The sequence below is a fragment of the Pholcus phalangioides genome, unplaced genomic scaffold (genome assembly GCF_987345545.1).
Source record: "Pholcus phalangioides strain wild (caught in Gottingen) unplaced genomic scaffold, Ppha-v1.0 ptg000015l_1, whole genome shotgun sequence".
Lineage (NCBI taxonomy): Eukaryota > Metazoa > Arthropoda > Arachnida > Araneae > Pholcidae > Pholcus > Pholcus phalangioides.
In genome coordinates, this window is record NW_028301608.1 from 921,788 (window position 1) to 939,434 (window position 17,647).

The window sequence follows — 17,647 nt, forward strand, 5'->3', positions numbered from 1 at the left end:
TTTCAACTGCCACGCTCCCAGCACAAGTTTCAAGCGCAAATCAAGAAAAGTTTTGAATTGGCAAAAAATTTATCTTCGGTTATCTCTGTTGCAACTTTTTTTTGCGTGTTATCAAGTGAAAAGACAAAAAATATATATATATACGCAATAAATACGCTCATTCATTGTATTATCAGTTGAAAGCAACCTGTTCTTTGTACCTAATGACGCCATCTGGACGCACATTTTCAGATAATATCCGCCTTTTCTCCTTTCATTTTTACGTGACGCCAATGTCCAAATGCAGTGCGTTATGCCCCGAAATGAACGAGTTCCCGGTAAAACGATTCCCACAAAAAAGGTGGACTTTTTTACGAAGAATTCATCAGTTCCCGGCTCGGAATACATTGCACAAAGATTTCAGTTTCGTCGTCACTTTTAAAGCTTTTTGAAATTATCATTAAGAATTGAATGTTTTCTTTCCGCTCGCATGTATTTTCTATTAATCAATACGGTTTTCTTCCAAACAGAAACACAGAGACTGCCCTTTTAACATTCACCAAGTATATTGTTGAAAAAATGTATACATCCGTTGTGCCATTTTCCTGGACATAAAAAAAAGCATTTGAGAGTGTCGACCGTCGTATGTTACTCAATAAATTACATATTTTCGGTATCAGAGGTAATGCACATAAATTAATTGCCTCTTATCTTAATCATAGATCTCAAATAATTTAAGTTGGATATAATCTTAGTAATCCATTAGAAACAATCAAAGGCGTACCTCAGGGCTCTGTTCTGGGACCATTATTATTTAATATATTCATAAATAACCTTTGTAACATTGAATTAACTGGTAAAATCATCACATTTGCATATGACACAGTATTGCTTTATTCAGCTGATGACGACCATTCACTAGCAAGTTCGATAAACGCCGATTTATTCGTAATTGGTTCATCAGTAACGACTTGCAAATAAATGTAACAAAAACTAAGTTTATGTATTTCTCTTCTATGGCTGATATAAACTTCAACCGTAATCTGACATTCCACAATAATATAATTGCCAAAATATTCCAACTTGTAAATGCTAGAGTCTCGAACAGGTTTCCACGATTAAATACCTAGGTATTCATATTCATCATAACCTCAGATGGAAAAACACATGTAAAACATCTGCAAATAAAATCTGTGTAATTTACAAACTATATTACCTAAAACCATATATAGATCACTCGTTCATGTTAGCACTTTATTACTCATTATTTCATTCCCTACTATTATATGGTTCGTCTATCTGGGGTGGCGACTTCGTTTCAAATCTTACACCAATAATGGAACTCTAAAAAAGAGCAATAAGACTCATCACAAGCGACTTTTTAACCCCTTCAAATAAACTTTTTCAGTCTTGGAATCCTCCTCTTATGTCAGCTTCACTTCTACAAATCTTCTATAATTATTTTTAAACAACAATTTCCTTTGCCTTTGAACAGTTCTCGTTTCTCAAATAGATTGAACGATATATACTCGCTACCACTTATTCACAAAACTTTTCTAAAGAAGCATTTTACTTACCTCATCCCAAAATTTTGCAACGCTTTATCACCTGATATCCTTAATATTACTAATTTATTACTTTTCAAAAGACACATGAAGCCATATCTTTTTTCAATCAGTGACATTGAGAGTTTCTTTTGATTTGTCCTATGCTCCTTACTCGGTTAAATTATGAATGTATTCGATCTTGCGCATTGCAACATCATTATATTGATTCTTCTTATTTGTACTTATCTGAAAATCATGCAATGTATATTTCATATAATTTGCACTCCTTGCTGTTGCCAAAAATACTACAAATTATGCGAACGTTTTGTTATGATATTTGATTTTTTTTTTTGAAAATCCCCCCCCCCCCCATTTTCGTGAAGCTGTGTGTGTGTGTTTTTCTAATATTTCGTTTTTCCGTTTGTTTTAGTTTGTTGATGTTGTTTACTAATAAGCAAGTGTGTTCCTTATTATTCATTATAAACTTGCAATGTATCATCCAGTGTTGGGTCTCTAGACCCCTCGGCTGATTTTTTTGTTTCATCTTGTATTTATGTAAAAAATCAGAACAATAAACAATTAAAAAAAAGTCGGTGTAACGAGATATTACAAATTTGTATCGTTAGTAACATTTATGGCCTCGGCCCATGGCCCGCGGGTCAAATGTGGCCTTAGGAGTCATCTGATGTGGCCCGCGACCTCAAACCTAATTTTGTAAACACGAACAAGAGGCGCATTTACACATCACTCAAGTGTCACGTGACACATTTATAGGTCACTGAAATAACTTGTAGAATATTTACAAATTACTTAAGTAACCCACAGTACAGTTCCACATCAATTGAATGACCCGCGACACAGTTCCAGAACACCCATGGTATAGTTATACATCACTGAATTGGCCCACGGCGCGTTTCTAGATCACTTACGCGACCCGCGACGCATTTACAGCTGACTTAATTGATCCGCGGCACATTTACAGATCATTGAGTGACGCGTGACATATTTACCGATCAATCAATGTCATGTGACACAGTTCCAGAGCATTTAAGCGGTACGGCTCCACATCAATCAAGTTACCCACGGCAGATTACTCAAGATCACTCAAGTGACCCGCGGTATATTCACAGATCACGTGAGCCACCAGCGGCACAGTTCTAGCACTTAAACGATACTCGGTGCATTTACAAATCACTTAAGTGGCCCGCGACACGTTTTCGCACCAATGAAGTAGCCCTCACTCTTCTAAAAGTTAGCACCTTTAGTAACTTTCGCTAAGCTATCGAAGGTGTCCACGTGCAAAATAAACTTTCTAACAGTACTGTGTATAAGATACTGAGGGTTCAAAAGGATCCAGAAAGACACACTTGATCCATTTCTTTTATTGAAAATGGCGACTGGCCCAATAGTTGTGGTTGAATTCGTTGAAAGTATGAACCCCGTGCCACGCACACCAATGAATCCCATTTTTTCACGTTTATTTCATGAAACGATGATTCATTAATTTTAAACGATTTCATTAATGTTTATGGATTTGGCAACCTGACATGCGCCTTGCCCCCCCCCCTCCCACCTTAATTATTTTTTTTAATCTGTTCAATTAAGATACAAGATATACGAGAAATTATAGTCGTAAATATCTTCAGATCATTACATGGATCTTAATGTCAAAGTGCAATGGCCTAAATACAGTAAAAGCCCTTTCAACGGTCACCCTCAGATGCGGTCACCCCGTTTTACGGCCAAATAAAAATTCTCCGGCAAAAAGCGTATTCGAATAATATACCACCAGACCAGAATAGAACTTTTAGCTGATTCCCATCCTGTATGGACGACTGTCAGCATACAAACTGGCCAGGAAGGCCTATGAAGAGGGAAAGAATGAAAAAGCTTAAGGGGAGAAGAAGAAAGAGAAAAAAGAAAAACGTCAGCTGGTCATCAATGGTCAGACTATACAAATTTAAGTCAGAGATTTTTTTTTTTTTTTTTTTTTGCCACCACAACCAACAGTCCTTATGCAGAAACACCAAGAACAGAACCCATAGAAAGCTTCACTCGTAAACGTCCATTCTATACAGGGGGAAAAAGGGGAAAAAACACTGCATGGGGGACGCAGCGCAAAAACCTCAATATACGTTTTGAAGATGTAATTATCCATAAACTAACTTATTTCTGTACCTTTCAGTTGATGGCAGTCCTAAATGCATAACTGACTGTAAGTTAGTATTTCGCCAACATCATTTCCATTCCATGAGGGTTTGCAGTCAAGAAACCGGATGGGCACATTCAAAAAATGCCACTACTATTCCAATTGTTCAATATCAAAAGTATACAGTGAGATATATACATTCCTAAGAGTTCTATTCAGTAAGTGCTCAGTAATTTAAGAATTATGTACAAACACAAGATTCAAACTTCTAAAAAATACACTAGAAAATTTCAACTACCGTTATATATACATATAGTGCCAACATTTTCATATATACAAGTATCAGCTATAGATTATTCCAATTTAAATGGAATATCTGCTGTGGTCTCCTATATTTCCCTATGGCTTGTACATCATAGTCCACTATGTCAGCAAGGTGTTGGTACGTAGACTCTCTCATTCTGTCAAACTGATCTTTGTTTAGAGTTTGTATATAGTCAAATATATGTGGGATATCCAAGTCTTTCCTAATATTAATACCTCTGATGAACCATGGGGCATTTGTGAATCTTCTAAGAATTTTATTTTGAACAGTTTGTAAGTTTTTAATATTCATCTTGCAAGCATGGGCCCAAGCAGGGGACGCATAAAGTAGGGTAGGTCTGAGTATTGATTTAAAGAGGATGATTTTGTTATGCAATGTCAATTTGGCCTGTGGAAATGTGATTTTGTTTAACATGCCCATTACTCCGTTAGTCTTATTTTTGATAAATTCAATATGTGAAGAAAATGAGAGATTTTTGTTCAGTGTACATCCCAGATACTTCACCTGGTTTACTGGTCTTAGAAACTGGTCACCAATTTGGATAAGTTGTCTGGGAAGTTTACGTCGTCGCGTAAACCACATGAATTTGCACTTGGCAGCATTTAATTTGATAGCAGATTTATCACACCAGTATTCGATGCGATCCAGAGTATCCTGTAAATTTTCCACTGCTTGTAATGCACTTCTGCTGCTGCACAACACCGCACAGTCGTCCGCAAATAACGCTATTGTTCCATTCAGCGGAGCTGGAATATCATTGATATATAAGAGGAACAATTGCGGGCCCAACACACTACCCTGTGGCACAGAGGCTCGGATGGTTTTAACATCTGATAGAGAATCTTGTATCTTAACCTGAAAGGTCCTACCCAAAAGGTAATTATAAAAGAAGATTATAAAATAAGGCGGGAAGTCAAGATGAATTAGCTTGGCAAGTAATGTGACATGGTCGCAACGGTCAAAGGCTTTTGAGATATCAAGGAACGCAGAAGCAACATGGTCAAAATTATTAAATGCATTTGTGATAAATTCTGACACTCTCATCAGCTGAGTAACGCATGAATGTTGGGACCTGAACCCATGCTGCTCAGGTCTTATGACATTGTTTGTGTCAATATACTGTATTAGCCTGGGTGCCACAATTCTTTCGAATAATTTGCCAAGATTACTAAGAAGACTAATTGGTCTATAATTTTCTGCCAATATGGGATCTGTACTAGGTTTATGAATTGCCCTGATTACTGATTTCTTCCAGGGGGAAGGAAAATAATTGTTCAGTATGGCAGAATTAAATATATTCTTAATCGATTCTACAGTATTGTCTGGTAAACACTTTAAAGCTTTGTTGCTAATTCCATCAATACCAGCTGCTTTTTTAATATCCAGATGTTTGATAATGTCCCGAATTTCATTAGTTGAGGTTAGTTCCATGTGCCCTTGTGGTGAATTCGCAACATTATAAAGATAAGAGGCCACCCTGTGTCTCAGTCTTTGGTATGTGTTTACTGGTTGATTAGGATTCCTGGAGAACTGATTTTCATACACTTCTGCAAAAGTGTCAGCTATCTCTTGATCAGTAAAAACCAGATTCCCAGCTGTTGTCTGAATTTTGTTAAGTCTTGTATTTTTGGGTTTGCAGATTCTCCAAGCTTTCCAGAGACCTCCGTTCTCTGCAGTTGCATTACCAATGAATTCTGAAAACCTTTCATTGACATAATTTGCGACCTCTTTTTTGATTTCTTTCTGTAATCTGTTCAGTATAATTTTATCCAAATTGCCCCTGTACGTTTGCCATTTTTTCCTAACTCTATTTTTGTGTTGGATTTTTTCAAGAATTTCTTTTGGTAATCCAAAGTTGGTTTTGGAACTTTGCTTAACTGTTGTTACTTCTTTTATTGTATTATTAATTACAGTAGTAACATGATCAACTGCTTGGTCAATATCCACAGCACTTGGATCATTAAATTCAATGATCGGTAATTCCTCTAGTATGTTAGAGTACTGAGCCCAGTCAATTTGATTCCAGATTAGCTTTTTCCTTGGAATCATGAAATCTATTGTGAGGAAAAGTGGATTATGTGGTGATGAAAGCAATGGTTTGACATGCATGTTAATATTGTGTAAAAAGTTCTTTGCGATTCCAAAGTCTATAACATCCGGAAACCCAAAATTTTGAGGAGGGTGATGTGTAGGCTCCGGTGAAGATATAACCTCCAAAAAATTATCCAAACAGAATTTCCTCAATATCCTACCCTGTCTGTTTGTTGTTCTGGAGTAGAAAAGAGAAGATTTACAGTTCCAATCTCCTATTGCCAAGACAGGTAAAGTAGTGTTAAAAATCTCTTTTAAGAGATCCATATCTAAATTGTTATTCGGGGGCTTGTAAATTGCACAGAATCTCATAGCCACTCTGTTTACATATATGGTGGCAGCTACTGCTTCAATATTGTAAGAGTCAGAGAGTGCATAATGCTGAAAAGGGATATTGTTCCTAATAAATAAGGCGACTCCTCCCCCCCTATTATGAAGTCTATCCCTTCTTATACATTGGTATCCATTAATTTCGTATTTATTGCTAGGCAATAACCATGTCTCATTTATCAATGCTATATCAATTTGATGATCAAAAAGAGTTTGTTTGAAAATTTCTTTTGTACTTCCTCTTAAGCTATTTGCATTCCAGGCCATTAGGGTCAATGGCCTGGGGGGGGCATTAATTAATTGAGCTATTGTTAGGCTGTTCGAGAGTTTGAATTAGAGTTGCAATAATCAGTTTAACCTTATCAGAGTCAATTTTAGCTGACTCAAGTATGTTCACAACTTTATCTATGACCATAGTACCTTCGTTACCAGTAATTTGTGTCTTGTCTTCTAATGTCTTAGCACCAAAGTTAACAGTTTTTTGATTATTTTCAATCTGCACTCTCATACTTTCCTCAGAACTGTGCACATTTTCTTCCTCTGTTACCTCAACACCACTCATGTCAAGTTCCTCAGTGTGTGTAATGATGTCATGCATTACATCACGATGTAATATTTTTTGTAACTCCTCCTTCCATTCGTCAGTAGTTCTGTGTGTTTTCCCAATACCCAGAGGGTGAGGGCCCTCGTGTAAAACACTGTGTAACTCTTCCTGTCTACGCAGTAATTCCAGTTTTTCCTCTTCTGTACACATTTGAGCTGACAGGGGAGTATTATGTTGTTTTAAGTCCATCCCTTGTTTAGATCTAACAAAAAGTGAATTAGACCCTATATTGAAATTTTCTTCATCTTGTCCAACTAAGGTTGGGAAGTCATCAAGATTAGGTGTTTTAATACCAGTAGGTATTAAAGGCAAAAAAGTACGTGTGTTCCTGTTTGTAACTCCAGGTCTGGCACTGCATCCTGAAAATCTAGCCGTATGGCTTCCTCCACAGAAAAAACACTTCAGATATTTCTTATCACCTTTGACAACGCAACTTCTAGTCTCATGATTGCCTGAGCAGAACGAACATACAGGCAGATTTTTGCAAAAATATGAACTATGCCCCATCAACATACAGTTCCTACATTGAAGAGGCACCTGGTTACCCCTATAACGTTCGATACTGATTGGGATATCACCTATGTTTTTTACATTTGCAAACTTCTTATTTTCAATCGTCACCTCTACTAAGAATAACGGTAGTACTCTACCAGACGAATAGTTCTTCATATTAACTACCTTCACAGTGGGATACCCCTGTTTAGACAGGTCATCCGATATCTCCTGCGGTTTTATATTCGCAGGCAGACCTCTTATCACAAATTTGATGGTTCGATTACCTTTAGTCTGATATGTATGATATTTGTATTTTTTTTCGTCAAAAATTTTTGTGACAGTACGGTGATCTTTCTCCGAAAAAACCTGAAAAGTCATATTATCACCTGTTGGCTTCTGTTGCGGAGGAAATTCACATTTTGCTTTAATTTCACTGAAATCCTGTAACCACTTGTTTCCCCAATCAGAAAGTATTATTGGGGGAATGTTACTCTTTTTTTTATTTTTTGTTACCATAATGAACCCTTCGTTATCATCATTACAGCCATCAGAGTCTGAATTTGTTGTGGGAACACTAACTTGAAAGTTCTGTAAGTGTTGTGTATTGTGCAATGTGTTATCTATTGATTTTTTCTTTTTTTTGTCAAAAATAACCGAAAGTCCATCATTGCTATCAGCAATTTCATCACATCTGTCATTACCATCTGATCTTTCGTCGTTACTTGTTTTTGTACCTGTTTTAATTTGTACAGGAGTGCTGTGTGTGTCATTACCACTGTCCGATTGTTCAGCCAACACTTGACCAATATCATTTGCCCCTGAAACATCCGAGGTATTTTCCAGTAACAAATTAGAAGGAGACAGCGTCGAATTTTTATTGGGTATGTTATCATTTGACATAGCCATTGAGTCATTTATCGAAAAATTTAGTGTACTATTCTGAATATCTAATATAGGAAGCGTATATTCACTAGAATCATTTTGCCCCATGAGCACGCTTGAGCTCTCAGGCGGGGGTGAATCCGATGATACAGTAGATGAACTACTGTCCGTAGAACCCGATGTACAGGTGTCACACGTATCACTACTGGAGCACGAAGAAGTAACTGAGTCGTACTCTATTTTGTTATGTACAACCTTTTTCTTACTCCCACCTGTCCTTTTAGAGGTGCTCATCCCAGAGTAATGTTCATCCCCCTTATCATAACAATTATCCGGACTATCTTCCTTTTTGGAAACTTCTTCATCAGTATTCCTCTTTTTCCCATTTTTCCTTTTGCCCCTATCTTTCTTACGCCTTGCCCTCTTTTCACAAGAGGGCGAGGTGGGGATTTCACTAAGTTTCGGAATTACCGACTTAAATCTAAGCTTGCTACTATGAATGCATGTACTTGCATTGACCTCTTCAAAGAAAGCATGAGATATTTTTAGTACTTTTTCATGCAAAATTTCCTCCTCACTCGGAGAGGATTCCAACAAGACAACATACACAGCAATTACATCCTCAAGTTTTTGTGCTATAGCACATTCGTCATTGATATTTAGGGAATTACCCTCTTCATAACTGTTTTTCAACCAATTAAATACAAGTTTTTCAAATTCCTCTTTCTTATTAAGGGAATCATGGTAATCCTCTGCCAGAGAGCACAGTTCTCTGACAACATGAATGTTCCCCACATTTGCAAAGGGACAAATCAAACCCATTGAGCACTTACTACAAGAATAGAACTCACCTGGATAGATCCAACAAGAAAATCTGAAAAGGAAAAACACTGGGGAAAAGGGGCAGACGTAAACACTGGGGGAATCACAGGGAGAACACAATTCGGCTGAACTGAAACACTGACACTTGCACACACTGATTCACGATGATAAATCTTCGCCATCAAAAGATATCTTCGTTGACAGCAAGCCGATACATTATCCTCATGCGATCCAAGCAGGACACCCAAACACCGTAGATTTTGACGATTCGCTGCTTCTCCGTAGATTCTCGTTATACTACTAACGCTGAAGAGCTCCGAAAAATGCGACCATTCGTCACGGCGACCCAAGGAGTTGATTCGAATAATATGTATTTTGAACCCCTGCTTAACGGACACCTTCAGATACGGTCGCGGAGACCATGTTGATTATTCGCTCCATGGACTAAAATCCCTAAACGAATGCCTATAGTTCCGGTTTTGGTTCAAATTACGCTCACTAGGTGGCAGCGCAATTTTTATTATTTGATCCACTTTTTGGCTAGTTTTGAATGAAGTTGGCTTGAATTTTGTTGATGTGTCACGACCCTGATGTCCATTCATAATCTGAAATTGCGTATTGCTGTTTGTGCGCTCGTATATTGTATATGATTCCACGGTGTTTAATGGCGGCAGCTCTAGTGACAGCGTCTAAAGATACGGGTGGGCTCGTCAAGCGATAATGCTGACGTCACCGAGCTCGGTAATAGCATTATTGTTATACATGAGCTGTTGTAAACTATTATTCATTTAAAAGTTTTCGATTTATTATTTTATGTTTTTAATATTCTTACTAGATATTCTCGTGTTTGTGAAATTTTAGCGATTTTTTTTTACGATTTCTGAGCGTCGTCGGTAGTTATCGCGCTAATAAGGGTTGCCACTGTCATGTATGGATATAGCCATTATAAAGGCTAAAGATGTCAGGGGTCAGATGATGGACAACATAGGTACATAACAGTGCCAAACTTTCAAATACGATGCGTCACAGGAGTTTGATGACCTGAACATTGGCTCTGAAAACTATGAACATACCCAAAATGATCTTCCTACACTGCATACTGACGTTAATCAAAAGATTACTCGAGTGGGGAGAATTTGTAAACGCCCAATATATTTGAATGACTATGTAACCTAAAAGCTTAGGAGAGGGATGTCATGTATGGATATAGCCATTATAAAGGCTAAAGAGGTCAGGGGTCAGATGACGGACAACATAGGTACATAACAGCCACTCCTATAGTGATGAGCTCGCTAGTATTTCTGGACTTCCAGAAAGCTCTAGTAATCGTCGCTCTCTATCACTAATGGTAAGAGGGAAAAGTTGATGTCATCGAATGCGGTGGAAAAGGTGAAATGGGAGTCCGTGTTCTTGCAAATAAATGTATATCGGGAAGACACGGATATGTTTCATTTTGAAGCAAAAGAAACGTTGGCAAGAAATAGAATGGCTGAAAAGTGAAAATCAAGCAAGGAAAAATAAATTTCCGAAGACACACAGAAGGACTTGCTGTAGACGCGCACGGGTATGTGCGATTGGTTTCTTTCAGCAAGAAGTAAGAATTTACAAGATTCATCGAAAGACTGGTTATTTGTGGAGATGAAGATTACAAGGAAGAAAATTCATCACTGCCCCCCACGGGGACTCGAACCCTGGTATCTCGCTTGCCGGACGAGTGCTTTACCATCTAAGTTATGGAAGCAGAGAGAATATTTTAACTTTGGAGCGTATATATATATGTTGAAAGGCACCGTACATGGACGGCGTCAACAATCAACTAATAGCTCGTGAATAACCAGTCTTTCGATGAATTTGTATTGACAAGTGGAGAGGACGTTTCTATATGCATATGGCCATCTGGTTGGCCTTTGTCATTCACAAGCTATTACTTGATTGCTGACGCCGTCCATGTACGGTGCCTTTCAACATATATGTATACGCTCCAAGGTTGAAACATTCTGTTTGCTTCCATAGCTTAGATGGTAGAGCACTCGTCCGGCAAGCGAGAGACCGGGGTTCGAGTCCCCGTGGGACAGTGATGAATTTTCTTCCTTGTAATCTTCATCTCCACAAATAACCAGTCTTTTGATGAGAGGACGTTTGTGTATATATATATATAAGTAAGAATTTACCTGTTTCTTCTCGGTTCTACAGAAGAAACCTCGAGAAATCGCAGATGACCTCAGACTCACCAACTTCAAATGGTTGGGTGCACTGAATCTAATTACAGTTGGATACTCACAACCACCATTTATGGTTCATGGACTTTCGTGTGTGTGTGTGAGACACGAAATTGTATTGTAAGAAAGTTTGCGGTGAATCTGCTGATGTCAAATAATGACGTGTGCGAAGAATGAAATAAAAAAAATGCCAAAAATTATCGAGGGATACTCAACCAGTGATATATACCCGGGGTTCCTAAACTGTGCCCCCCAAAAATTTCTTGGTGCTCCACGAAGAGATCGGCGATTAAATGCAAGAATGTTTTTATAGCCCCTATACGATTGAATGAAGCACAAGGTGAACAGCACCACTCCATCTATAGCGAGATGTACATAGCAGAAGGACCACGGGCACCACACTGTATCTATCGTGCATTGTTTATATCAGAAGGACCACTCGAACTACACTCTATCGCAAGATTTTAACGCGATTAATTGCTATCCAAAAGCCGGTGTGCAGCAACCCATCAGCATGGGCGGAGATACGGGGGGCATTGCCCCCCAGCGTCAAAGGTGAAGTTGACTGATCTAGTGTATACATGCATATATGAATTGAAATCATCATCATCGTGCCCCCCCCCCAGACTTCCAAGTCTATCTACGCCTACGCCCATCAGGCTTAAGATTAGTCGAGAGACCCATAAAAACGATGACATTAATCAAATCTAGGAGGAAGCCAGGAGAAAATTGCAAGGAATCAGTTACGTCTATGTAAAGGAAAAAGAGATTTTTAGAAGTTTTTTTAAAATTTTTAACTTTTTTGGGGTTTTTCAATTTTTGATAGAATTAATTTGTTAGTTAAACAAATCAAAAATGTTAGAGGGCGGCACTAACAGTGGTAGAATTCCTTTCGGTTTTGTTCATTGAAACGTTTCCTTTCCTTTTTGTTCCCAGGTGACGCCACCAACTGGTCCTGCTTCATGTACTCGCTTCGGCAGTACATATACTAAAATTGGAACGATACAGAGAAGATTAGCATGGCCCCTGCGCAAGGATGACACGCAAAATCGTGAAGCGTTCCACATTTTTTCCCTTCAAATCTTGCTAGATTTCTTTTCAGCCTTCTACAAGAAAGGATGGTCCAAATGAACACTTCTCAAGGACCGGTTCGCCATAAGATGACAAGGGGATGTCCTCAGGGCTCTTGCTCAGGTCCCCTTCTTTGGAATCTGTTCATAAATGACATTCTTTCCATCTCCTGGCCTAATAATGTTCGGGTCCAGGCCTACGCTGACGACATCACAGTTATGGTCTCGGGACCGACAGTGGAAAGGACGGGTAACTTAGCATCCTCGATCCTCAACACAATAAATCATTGGCTTGGGGAACATAAGCTGGAGATGGCAATGGAGAAAACTAGATTCATGTGGATCTCCCCGAAACGACCTCCGTCCATTCGACTTGGCGAACAATTCATCAAGAGAAGTTCAAACATCAAGATTCTTGGAGTCGTTTTTGATGACAAATGTAATTGGTACGAACACATATCGGAAATCTCGTTAAGGATCAATGCACTTCTCCCTCGATTCTGGTGCTCCACTGGCAAGAACTGGGGCATCAGTGTTAGAATGCGCAGAATATTATATTTAACTGTCGCACAGCGGATAATAGCATATGGTGCCACTGCATGGGGAGGTAAACTTACGGAGGAGCAAGGTAGAAGACTTGATTCCATCCAGAGAGGTTGCCTATTATATATTCTGAAAGCATACTCCACCTCACCCACAAATGCATTACAGGTTCTAGCCGGCTTACCCCCACTGCGCTTGGTCATTGGTTTTGAAGCTAAAAAGGGTCTACTACTCAGAAACAAACAAAATATCGAGCTTCAGGATGGCACCAACATCAGTTCTTCCCAGCTCCAGACCAAGACAACAGGTTGGACTCATCACCCAGCGGATTATCCACAAGAAGAACAGATCTCCACTGCACCTGCAAAAATAGGGCAGGAGAATACCGACCTTAACATCTTCACGGACGGTTCAAAATCAGAAAACGGCGTGGCTGCAGCCTTCATCATACTTAAAGGAGGTATGGAAATCTACAAATGGTCATGTAAATTAAATGACTCAAATACTGTGTTCCAATCGGAGCTTTTTGCAATTCATATGGCCGTCCAAAAGGCTCTAGAATGTAAAAAACCAGTGAGTATATACACTGACTCTCTGTCATCCATATTTGCCATCAAAGACCCATTATCTCAACATCGTACGGCCCGACAAATCCGTGAAGTTCTATGTGACAATCCACATATTAAAATTGCTTGGGTGAAAGCCCATGAGGGCACATATGGTAATGAACGGGCCGATCAACTGGCCAAATCAGCGACGACCAGAGCTTCACCAGATTTCACGATATTTCTCCCCGTGTCATGGGCAACCAACATTCTTCATGAAGAAATGATGACCAAATGGCAGCATCGATGGTCTAACGAGAGAAAGACTGGTCGCAAAATTTTCGCTCTGCTCCCCACCGTTAACTGCAAGCTTAGGAAATGGACTAGGGAAATGATCCTCTTCTTTTCCGAACACGGTCCATTTCCCGCCTACCTTGCCAGGTTCCACAAGAGAACAGAAAAGTGCAAATGCGGGGAGGAGGGCACATCGTACCATTACGCGACCACTTGCCCTTTGACCGCGAATCTACACATCCGGGTCCAGGCAAATGATGTTCAATCGTGGATGACTTCAGTGCTCAATACCTCTGGTCTCCACGATCAAATTAAAATGCTCATCAATCAACTTGAAAATAATCAAGACTCTTTCATCCATCCTAGACCAGTGACTGGTATTGTAGAGGGTCATGATGTAGGTGATTCTTGCTCAGACTCAGATTACGAACCATAAACTTTTCACTCTTTCATCGAACAACGAGGTTTCACATGAATTCCCATTGTCAACTCTTAGTGAAATTAGAACAATGATGTTCTTCAGATTTCCGTTGCCTTTCTTATACTTTTTCACATATTCATGTATCTTTTCTATGTATGTATGTATGTATCTATGTATATTTTCTTGTAATCTTTTCTATGTATTTGCATTTACTCACATGTATCCATGTATATATTTGTAAGCTCTACGATCTACTGTAGTGAACCATGAATTACCACAACGCTGGTTTTGTTCTGGAATGCATTTTGGACTGTGATGTTTTGTGAGACTATTTTGTGTCTAGTCTCTCGAATTCCCACTGCTCTGTAATCCTGGATATTCATCGGATGGACTGTGATGTTTCATGGGAATATTTTTCACCATATCACTGTATATATATATATATATTTTTTTTTTTTTTTTTTTTTTTTCTCTTCTGTCCCGCTCATTTAACAGAACTGCGATGTTTGTCATGTTCTTTCCTGACAATTTCCACTTGATGTTAAGCACTTGCTGTCATTTCTGTTCAGTGCTTCCATGTGCCATGTATGCATGTTTTCTTTCAGGTGGCAAGGGAGCTGAAGCGAGTGATTGGCAACCGAGATCCCAAGGGTCCATCTGCGGATGGATTGGTGGGGACGGAGTGCGGTGTTGGCATGGACGGGCGCGGGCTGCCGAAGGGGGACGGACGTTTGGTTCAGTTCTGTTGCTCCTTTGAGCGATGAGTGGCGGACGGGGGTGTTCCCTCGTGGACTGGGGGAGCCGAGCGCCTCGGAATGTTTTTGCTGGGTCGGAGATCTGGCGGGCGGTCCACCTGTACTCCTTCTTGACCATCGGAGGTTTCCGGGAGCTTCCCGGAGTGTGGCTGCTTGGGATGGAGTGGGGTCCCGGCGGGACGGACCCGGTGGCTTGCGAGTCAGTCGGGGGATGTTCGCATGGCCCGGACGTCAGGAGAGTTCTTCCAGCATGGCCCAGCCGCAAGGTAATCCGCTTATATCCCGCAAGGGACAGAGCGGGGGCCATGTTTGGTGTTATGGTCCTGCTTCATGATTCTGGTGAAATTATTTGCTCACACTTACTAATGATTACCAGACGTCCCCCTTTTTGATGTCGTTTCAAGCGTCCGCCTTCATTTCGGAAAATTCACCCTTTTTTCCTCCTTTTCCAGTTTAAGAAATTATTTTCCTTTTTTTCTGTGGAAAATTTTTTTTCTTCTTTGATATGAGTATTTTTATGCATTTTCTTACACGCAATTTCCTGAATTTTCTGGTTTTTTAGCTGTTTTGTTTCAGTTTAGGGTTATAAACCGTCCACCTTTTTGGTATCATTCGGAGCGTCCTCCTACGTTTTGGAAAATTCATCCTTTTGTCCTCCTTTTTAGGTTGCCAGAATTATTTTCTTTTTTTTCAGGGGCATTGTTTTTTTTTTTCAATCTGAAACATATATCTCTTCATTGGTAAGAATGTTCGCGTGTCTTGTTTGCTCCACACATTTTTACACGCTTTGACCAACGCCCTCGAAATTCCCAGACAAATCGAAGTTGCCTTCAAGCAGGGCGGATGCTATTCTAACCATAGCCCAACTTGCCCGAGGATAACGTGAAAAAGGCAGTCGGAAAAACAGCTCTGGAAGAACAAAACCGCAATATCCATTTCGAGAATACCGTTGTTTGCTCACGGACAGCAGATGTCCCGAGAGGTTCTCCAAAAATTGCGCTACACATAATCGTCGTAACAATTGGTTGAAAATCATCATGGGTTCGGGAAGGTGAAGTAATGCGTAACCGACCTCCTTTGCTTCTATGATCATACGACTAAGATCTTTGGACCAAGGCAAAAATGTTGACGTTGTCTATCTGGATTTCCAAAAGGCGTTGGATTGGGTGCAACATGATAAGCCCTATGAAGTCGTATAAAAGTGTATATCTAATGGCCAATACTGTTTTCTTGGGATTTAACTGAATGACATGACATTGAGTTGTTGAAGCGCACCGCTTTATTATTTTATTATTTAAGCACTGGCTCTTATTTAAACACCCGCTGAATGTAAATTGTAATTTCTATTTCATTTTTTTTTCTCTTTTTAAAGTTCTTATTGGTAAAATTTCACTTATCCTTCGGGAATGCTTTGGTATTTCCCTGAGATGTGAAGCGGGGTGTATCCGGTATTTCAATGTTAATAGTGTTAAAGCGCACCGAATGAACAAATGTAGGACTAACAGTTTAGGAATCGGACAACAAAAAAAAGTATCACCCCCCCCCCATACTAACTACTGCATTGGAGCTTGGCGTGATTTAACATCGAATGTCGAATTTTTCTGCTACTGTATTTGAAAAAAATGTTTAAGTTATTACAATTATATATATATAGTATTATCGCTAAACGCACATAGTCGTTCCCTATGATGCTTTCTTTTAACGATTTGACGTCACTTTGAATAGAAAACTGGTTTTACTACATCAATGGCATGTTAAGGGAGTTGGTGCACGCAAGTTTTCCAAAAAACACATTTTCCAATTTTTCTTAAACACTATGAAATGTTCGGCGTGTAACTGTGTTCAAGTTTTTTTGTTCCACCTGTACTAAAAATATTTTCAAAATATTTCAACCCATTAAAGATGACTTTTATTTTTTTAAAGAAAAAAAAAAAAAATTTCGAATGTGCAAATTTTCTTACCAACAGTCGTTAATGGGTTAAAAACATGTTAATTTTTTTCACTAAAATGCTTTTTTCTCAAAACTAAGTTTTTTGTGTTAGATAAGGAACATTTTTTTGAGCACCACTCGTTCAAATGTCTCGAAGCTTTGTGTGTCTCTCAACACTATGGTGTTACATACTTTAACACGAGCTTTTAGGATTTTAATTGTTGGTTATTTTTTTCTCGAATTTCAACTTTAACAACATGCAACTTTTTCAAAAATCACCAAAATTTACCCATATTTTGTGCCATAAAAATTTTTAAATAATTTTAATAAAAAAATCCTCTTATTGAAGTATGTAACACCATAGTGTTGAGAGACACACAAAGTTTCAAGACATTTGAACGAGTGGTGTTCAAAAAAATGTTCCTTATCTAACACAAAAAACTTAGTTTTGAGAAAAAAGCATTTTAATGAACAACATATTAATGTAAAGCCCATTACACATTAGCATGTGTAATGTGCTTGCCAGCAGTTTATATTAAAATATTTAAAAAATATTTTTAGCACAGGTAGAACAAAAACTTGAACACAGTTAGACGAAGAAAATTTCATAGTGTTTAAAAATTGTAAAATGTGTTTTTTTGGAAAA

The 17,647-nt window shown here is 38.8% G+C and overlaps 1 protein-coding gene and 1 non-coding gene across 2 annotated transcripts; both read left to right on the forward strand.

The window, feature by feature from the left end:
• Window positions 1-12,407: 12,407 nt before the first annotated feature.
• Window positions 12,408-12,514, forward strand: LOC149075200 (U6 spliceosomal RNA). The gene has a single exon (XR_016194265.1). It is a non-coding gene; the product is annotated as a U6 spliceosomal RNA (small nuclear RNA).
• A 47-nt stretch (window positions 12,515-12,561) lies between these two features.
• On the forward strand, window positions 12,562-14,331 carry LOC149075201 (uncharacterized). The gene has a single exon (XM_089245377.1). It carries the CDS (start codon window positions 12,562-12,564, stop codon window positions 14,329-14,331), a length of 1,770 nt encoding a protein of 589 aa, XP_089101503.1.
• Window positions 14,332-17,647: the final 3,316 nt, after the last annotated feature.

What these genes read in the sequence shown, in the direction of transcription:
- LOC149075201 (XM_089245377.1), top strand. Translation starts at nt 12,562, where the DNA reads ATGGTCCAAATGAACACTTCTCAAGGACCGGTTCGCCATAAGATGACA.